The 8566-nt window shown below is 40.1% G+C and overlaps 1 protein-coding gene across 1 annotated transcript in view; it reads left to right on the plus strand.

Moving 5' to 3' along the window:
* The window catches only part of Hat1 (histone acetyltransferase 1), a 46900-nt gene extending 41354 nt beyond the window's left edge, over positions 1-5546 (plus strand). The window contains exons 10-11 of the mRNA XM_021155531.2: positions 2743-2859; positions 5200-5546. Coding sequence (XP_021011190.1) covers positions 2743-2859; positions 5200-5367 — 285 coding nt within the window. The 3' untranslated portion in view covers positions 5368-5546. The remainder of the gene's footprint in view (positions 1-2742; positions 2860-5199) is intronic.
* The last annotated feature ends 3020 nt before the right edge of the window (positions 5547-8566 follow it).

Below are 8566 nucleotides of genomic sequence, written 5' to 3' on the forward strand. Positions count from 1 at the left end.
TTTTTTTTTTTTAAGAGTTTCTCTGAGAGTTTTTCTAAGAGTCTTGCCTATCCAGGAACTCTCTGTGGACCAGCTGGCCTTGAACTCACAGAGATCCACCTACCTTTGTCTCCTGAGTCCTGGGATTAAAGGTGCACACCACTACTGCCCAGTGATTTGCACTTCTTTTCTAATTGGCCTTTAATAAAACTAACTTGCCAAGATAGCCTTTAATAAAAACTGAAGAGTGAGTAGGAATTGGATTATGAAAATGCATGGCTTCAGAGTGCTCCTGATAAGGACAAGCCATTTGACACTGGTGGCCATCTTGGCTTTGAGAGCTACACAGGTCTTGGATTCCCATGTGCCATTTCAGCCCTAATTGCAGATTTCCCTTAGCTTCTATTCCTTTAGATGCTTCTTAAATGTAACTTCTTCAGACTAATTCATATTCACTTTTTTCTCATTCTACTTGATAATTTTCATCTAAATCTTCAAATCTAGATTTTTTTCCCACATGTGCTTCATTTAAAACTATAGGCCAATACCTGCTGATTACTTTCAACAATATAATAAGAACTGAAACTTCCTATCTTCTGCCCTTTAATGTCTTCCTATCTAAAATAGAGAATATATATTTAGAAATAATTTATATCGATTTACTATAGTAAACCTGTATTTATTAAGTAATTAATAGCTTAGCTTTCAAAGTGTATATGAACATATTTTTCAACAATTGATGGTTTAACCAAAAAGGAAACTGCTAAGTAGGGCATGCTGCGCCCATTGTGTCTGGATCTGCCACTTGGCTAATTTCTGCTTTCTTCCAACTTTCTGCTTGCACTTGGCTTTGCTGAACTTGCAGTTTGTCAAGTATGCCAAATCGTACTACTTCTGCATTCCTGTATAAATATTATTCCTTTTGTCAGGCACACTTCCTCTGTTTCCCTGACCAGATGGGATTCGGTTTTTCAGACTCCCCTCAAAAACACTTCTGAGAAGTTAAAATAGCCTTCCTATAGCCTACTTCCCATCAAAATAAATTCACAATCGAAGTAATAAACAGAAAAGGAGCACTACTTCTTTGGCTTCAGTATACCAAAACTTGCCAATCAATCTCTCTGCCTCCCTCCCTCCCTCTCCTTCCTCCCCTCCCTCCCTCCCTCCCTCCTCCCGCCCCCTCTCTCAAACCATTTTCCCTGCCATCTGGGAATTGAATCAAATGCTAGATTGGTACATTACCACTTAACTTCAGCCATAGCCCTTCAGTCTTTTTAACTGTCCCCAGGCACAATAGGACCTTTTACAGGTGCAGATACCTGTTTAAATCTTCAACCTTTAAACCCAAGTTCTCTGTTCTCTGCTCTATAAAGATCCAATCATTTCATAGTTTCCCCGACTTACTATGCATCTCTATAGAGTCCCTGTCCCTTTAAGGTTCTTCTTGTGTGTGTGTTGTGTGTGTCTGTGTATGTCTTCATTGTGTTTACTGCTTTTTTTTTTTAAGGGAAAGAGAAGGTTGCTTTATTTAATAGTGTAGCTTTTTCAAAATATTTCTCTTTTGTGTGCATGTGCATGTGTATGCCTGATCATAGGTGTGCTGTGTGTGTAGGAGCCTTCAGAGTTCAGAAGAGGCCATCAAATTCTCTGAAACTAGAATCATAGGTAGTGTTTTGCCTGCCCCTGTGGGTGCTGGGAATTGATCATAGTTCTTCAAGAGTTACTTCCCTGTCTCACAGCTTAGCTGAATGTTTGTGCAAGCAATTGTTCTCTCCCTCCTCCCTCTCACCTCTATGCTCCTCCTCCTTCCCCCTCCCTCTCTGCCTCCACCCCTCCCTACTTTGACCTAAGACTGCTGGGCTAGTGGTCCACTACTGAGCAGCTTCTAGTGACTTAATTGGTTTCTCTTTTTTGTACCATTTGTATGCAGCTAAAAAAAAATTATTTACTTAGAGCAAAAATTTGTGCACATCACTTTTGCTTCTATTGAAAAACTTGATAGCGACTAGGTTGGAGGCTGGTTCTTTAACCCTGTCTGTCACTCCTGTCTGTCTTCACCAGTGTCTTCCTTCTATTGCTTTTGTTTTCAAATGCTCCAGCAGTAACAAGCTGCTATGTTCTATGTGCACGTGCAAAAATTTACAGGTAGTGCCTTCCTTCCCGTTTGTAGGATAATGTTTCTTCTCAGATTCAGCTTAGGCTGGGGGTATAGCTCACTGACAGAACACTTGTCTAGGGTATGTTAGTCCTTGGGTTAGATCTTGAGCTGCACACAAGCATTAATGCATGCAAAAGAGGGAGAGAGACTGAGCAAGGGCAGATTTTACTTTTCATTCTCACAAGAATCCTCTTCGGCCATTTCTCAGTCCCAAGCTGTCTACCGCCGTGTCCTATAACACTTCGGTCACTTTTTTTTTTTTTTTTTTTTTTTTTGGTTTTTCGAGACAGGGTTTCTCTGTGTAGCCCTGGCTGTCCTGGCACTCACTTTGTAGACCAGGCTGGCCTCGAACTCAGAAATCCGCCTGCCTCTGCCTCCCGAGTGCTGGGATTAAAGGCGTGCGCCACCACGCCCGGCTGTTGGTCACTTGTTACTATCTTCAAGGCTACTAATTTCTTGAGAGCAGAGACTGTCTTTTATTTTTTTCTCTGCTGGTTTTCATAATTCTTTGTCTATTACAGATATTAAGTAAATTATGTGTTCTTTTAGAAAAACTTGTTTTATAACATGAAAGTATTCATATTTTTCTTGTTTCATTTGTTTAGCAACATGCTAGAAGGGTTTATGAAATTCTTCGACTGCTGGTGACTGACATGAGTGATGCTGAGCAATACAGAAGCTACAGACTGGATATTAAAAGAAGACTAATTAGTCCTTACAAGGTCAGACTTTGAGACGCTTTTGGTACCCCTGGTGTTCGTGTGACTTGGAAAATTGAGTGTATTTATGAGTCACAGCATGTGTGTGTACTACATGCATGCCTGGTGTCAGCAAAGACAAGAATAGGGCATCACCTGGAACTGGAGTTACAGGCAGTTGAGAGCTGCCATGTGGCTGCTAAGTACTGAGTCTGAGTCTTCTGGAAGAGCAACAAGTGCTTTTTGCCACCGATAATCTCTCCATACCGATTTCTTTATGTGTGTATGTGTTGGGGGGATATGAATAGCATGATTGCAGATGCCTACAGAGACTAGAAGTGCAGTGCTGGGTCTCCTGAACTGTAGTTAACAGAAGATTGTAGGCTGCTCACATGGGGTCTGGTCCTCAATAGCATCCAGTGCTTTTAACTACTGAGCCATCCCTCCAGGCTTTTAACCATTTTGTTCTTTGGCTATATTATATTCACTGTTTAAGAAAGGAAAGCTAGGACTTTCCGAAAGGAAAGATATAATATAAAACTACATAAATAATATATAATAATATATAAATATAATAAAATATATAAGTATATATAATTATATATATATATCCTTTAAAAATCTGAATGGCCAGACACATCCTTAGTTTATCTTACATTGCTTGTTCAATTTGTCAGATATTTTTGCATGTATTTTCCTAAAAGTCTATTTAGAAGGTTTTTTTTTTTAAACACATTCTTTAAAACTTTAATTTGTACAGGATAGGAAATGGTTCATTCAGTAAAGCTGTGCAAGCATGATTAATTTCAGAACCCACGAAAAAATGCTAGTGTGGTGCTATGTGCTTAATAATAGAAGATGGTAGGGATCTGGAGACAAGGTACCTGTGACGTACTAGCTGACCATTGTAGCTTAATTAGTGAGCTCTAGGCTAGTGAGAGACTTGTCTCAAAGGAAGTGGACAGCATTTCTAAGGAGGATAGCCCATGTTATCCTTGGGCATCTTTGAATACAAATACTCACATAGACACACACTTCAAAAACAGAGAGAGAGAAGCAAAGCTGGGTGGTGGTGCACACCTTTAATGCCAGCACTCAGGAGGTGGAGATAGGCAGAGCTCTGTGAGTTGGGGTCCAGCCTCGTCTACAGAGCAAGTTCTAGGGCAGCCAGGGCTATAAAGAGGTGGCACGTACCTATGATTTCAGCACTTAAGAAGTAGAGGCAGTGTGGGTCAAGAGTTCAGAGTCTGGTTGGGGATGTAGCTCAGTTAGTAGAGTGCATGCCTAGCGTGCAGCACTAGGTTTGACCAGCAGCACTTCATAGCTTGTGAGCAGTGGTGCATACTTAACAATCTAAGCACTCAAGTAGAAACAGGAGGTCGGAAATTTTGAAACCTTAAGTCTCAAAACCTTAATTTGTGAAACATTCATATATATATATACATACATACATACATTTACAATGTAGAATACATGGTTTAAAGAATATTAAAATGCTGTTTTTAATAATTTTAGTATATTTTAAAATATTAAAGGGCAGTTTGATTTGAGCATCAAATTCGTTGTGTTTGTGTGGGATTTGGGAGGTGAGATAAAGTCTTATTTATCTCTTAAGTCGAGCATGGTGATGTGTGCCTTTAATCCCAGCTCATGGGAGGAGGCTGAGGCAGGTGGTAGATGGCAGTTCCAGCCAACAGAGTTCTTACGTACCTTCAACTTCAGCCAAACAGAGCTTGTCTCAGTTGGGTGGGTGGATGGTTTATACATACTTACCTCTGGTACTTTATTCCACTTTGTCTTAGAATGTATGATTATAGATTTAAAGTAATGAGTATTGCATATTTGCCTGGTAGTCAGAAATTATAAATGGGTTCTCTTTAAGGAACATTTATTAGTTCTAGAATGGGCTTAATGTAGTTTGAGTTGTTCTGCCTTTTGAAAGACTAAACAGACTAACAGTTCAGAATTCCAACCAGACTAGATTGTTAGTCTGAGATTGGATCTTAGCTTCTTAGTTCACTGTCTCTTGAACTTCTCCAAGTCCCAGAACTCATTCTGTAGAGCAGAACTCAGAGATCCACCTGCCTCTGCATCCTGGGATTAAAGGCATGCGCCACTACTGCCTGGCATCACTAATATTTTTAATTAATTTGTTTTATGTTTATGTGTCTGGGTTAATGAACTAGAGTTACAGGTGAGCTGAGCTGGCATGGATCCTCTTGAACCTAGGCCCTCCTAAGCACAGTTAGTGCTTTTAACTACTGAACCATCTCTAGCCCCTACTACTTAAAGATTTCAATTGTAGCTATATGAACAAGTGCTTTTTTTTTTTTGTCTAAAATATTATAATTGCTTCCTACTTAGAAAAAGCAGAGGGATCTTGCCAAGATGAAGAAATGCCTGAGACCAGAAGAGCTGACAAATCAGATGAACCAGATAGAAATAAGTGTGCAGCATGAGCAGCTGGAAGAGCGATTTCAGGAGCTGGTGGAGGACTACCGGCGTGTCATTGAGCGACTTGCTCAAGAGTGAAGCCCCTGTTCCCCAGGATACCTGCAGATTTCTGTGCATCGTGCTGTGAACCTCTGATGACCCTAAAGTTATCTATGTTCTCCTTAGTGGAATATTTCTTTTGAGAGATTGTATATTTTAAAATACTGTCTAGAGTTTATGAACATATATTGCATTAATAAAAGATGGCTTGTGAAATACCACTGCCCACTGCTTTCTTCTTAAACAGTAAAATAAATGATTGGTTGTAGTATATTAAGTTATAATGTGGTGCTTAAGGCTTTAGGATAAATATTTTGAGTTACACTAAAACTTTGCATTTTAGTTGTATGTGTTGGTACACACATGTAATCAAGTATTGAGACTGAAGCAGGGGGATTTCCTTGAGTTCAAGGCCAGCATAGGTTTCCATGACGCCTTGTCTCAAAAACCTAAAAATAATCTGAAAAGAGGGCTCAGAGATTAAAAGAGTGCTTACCCTGTAGCGCAGACATCAGCACCTAGGCAATAAACTGGTTATCTAGCATGCTCCTGTAAACCCAGCTTTGAGGGGAGCAGGATTGTTGAAGGTTGCTGACTTCCAGCTTAACCAATAAATCATGAGCCCCTGTCTCAAAGTATTTTGAGAGTGACAGAGGCCACTTGGCAACTTGCTTTGGCCTTTGTGTATATACCCATAGATAAATATTTAAAGTCCAAAACACATTACATTTTGAAAGTTTTAACTAACTGTTCCCTATGTTTAAAACCTGTTTCTTGGGGGTGGGGGTGTCTTAGTCTTGATTTTTTTTCCGTCTGGCAGTTAAGTTTTTAAAAGCAGCAGAAATGGGTTTCTTCACAGTATTTCTATGCATGGCTCATTTTCCACTTCTGCTGGTTCCATTGCATAGTTTTTCTAAATTAGAAATTCAGTGGGTATGCTTTAAATAAACTGCCTATTTTACCTGCTTCTTTTGAGTATGTAAGAGAAGCCAGAGACTAGATGGAGCCTAAGACCTAAATGTTTTGCGTCAGGTAGTAACTGAAGATAGATATTAGCATAAAATATAAGTACTATAACATTATCATATACAATTTGAACCCAGGACATGGTACCTGCTTCAGAAGCACTCAGGAGGCAGAGGTAGGAAGGTCCTGAGGCCTGGGCTCCATAACAAACACTTGTCACAAAGTAAGGAACTACACTGTGTAATATAAAAGTGTATTAAGTATTTTCTATCAGGTTACCATGGTGCTGAGATACATCAAGAAGTTAAGGTAATGACAAATTGTTGTTTAATAGTCATTTCTAACGAAGTAGAGTAAATAAACTGCTTTAGAACTATGACAAGGGCACGCCTTTAACCCCAGCACTCGGGAGGCAGAGGCAGGCGGATTTCTGAGTTCCAGGACAGCCAGGACTACACAGAGAAACCCTGTCTCGAAAAAACAAAACAGAACAAAACAAAACAAAAAACCAACTATGACAAGGGAAAACCTGCTGTTTAGAATACACGTCAGTAAACCAGGTATTAACATCAAAAAACCAGGTGTAAGGGTCTGGAGAGGTGGCTCAGCAGTGAAGAACACTTTAACTGCTTACAGAGGACTTCAGTTCCAGGGGATCTGACGCCCTCTTCTGACCTCAGTGGGCACAAGGGAGGCATGCAGTTCACAGACATGTGTGCAGGCAAAACCACCTATATACAGAAAACACATTTCTAACAATTGACTCATTATTGATAGCATAGAGTACAAAATGAAATAGCCTAAATTTCTATTGGTAAAAACCACAATTAACATGGGACTAACAATTTAATACTAGCCTTAACCACACTGCATGTTAAAAAGACAGCAGGACAGAATTTTCGAAGATGCAAAATTATTTCAAGTCTAAATTATCAGTAAAGTCTGAGAGAGAAAAGTGGTTCTTAGAAATCTTAAGAGACCAGAAAAACTTACCTTGTGTCGATGTCATTCAGCGATCTGTAGCAGCATGAAGGCAGGATCAAAGGACAGGAAGGATGAGAAGCTCAGGATTAGCAGGGTGGGGTGGGTGTGGCTCACAGGCAGGATCTTACCTAGTGAGCATAAGGCTCTCGCCTCAATCCCCAGTGCTGAAAATAGCTTAAAACTGAAGTGTGAAAAATAAAAAGCAAAACATCTGATTCCAATAAGAAGAAACATCTGGGTGGCATGTCTGAGAATGAAACCAGTCTAAACTGGAATACAGAACTTGAGGGGGGAAGAGTGCCAGAAAGCCAAAGTGCAAACACTTAGATGACAGTGGCCAGGATCTGAGCAGTAACTAAAAAGACGTGGTTCTAAGTGTTGAGTCAAGACTGTGAAAGCTATAGGATAGGAAATCATTGCTTTTCACTCTAAGCCTTGGGAGACTATATGGGTCCGTTTAAAAATAATTTGTTTTAGAGGGAGGGGGGGAACTGGAATGGGGAAAACACTTGAAATGTAAATAAAGAAAATATCCAATTTTAAAAAGAGAGAGACACCACAGGGGGAAAGAAACTTGTTTTTGAGGCAGGTCTCAGGTCCCACTAGGTACCCCTGGCTACCCATGAAGTTCACAGCTCAGCCTGCTTCTGCTTCCTGAGTACTTAGTAAAAGTGTATAATACCTCCACACATAACAATTAGTTCAAGTATTAACAGGAAAAAAATATAGGCTACAGAAAAAATTCTAAAGCTTTTCTGAAGTAAACAAGTAGAGCCTTTGAGAGGGAGGATACAACAATAAGCATGGCTTCCACAAACAACGCAGAATTCACCGAGAGATAGTGAAGAAACTCACTCACAACAGCCTGGGGTGATGACACATGCCTTTCTTTAATCCCAGCATTTGGGAGGCAGAGGCAGATGCTTCTGTGAGCTCACAGCTTGGTCTACGTAGTTCCAGGCAAGCCAGGGATAGATACATAGTAAGACCCTGTCTTTAAAAATAACACCAAAAACAACACTAACACTAAACTTTACTAAGATCATTTACTTTGCTTCTCAAAGAAATCAGTTTATTATGTACTACTTTATTGGCAAACATTTTGATGGAAATTTTTTTTCTGCTCAAGAAAAATTGTAGGCTGGTGAGATGGTGGATAAAGCTGCTTGGCTGAAGCCTGACAGCGGAGCTCAAGAACAGGACCCACACAGTGAAAGGCAAAACCTGCTTCCTACAGCTTGCCTGTCCTTGTACCTCACGCACAGCATGAGCGCACACACACAAACGC

Source organism: Mus caroli, chromosome 2 (assembly GCF_900094665.2).
Source record: "Mus caroli chromosome 2, CAROLI_EIJ_v1.1, whole genome shotgun sequence".
NCBI classification, from domain to species: domain Eukaryota; kingdom Metazoa; phylum Chordata; class Mammalia; order Rodentia; family Muridae; genus Mus; species Mus caroli.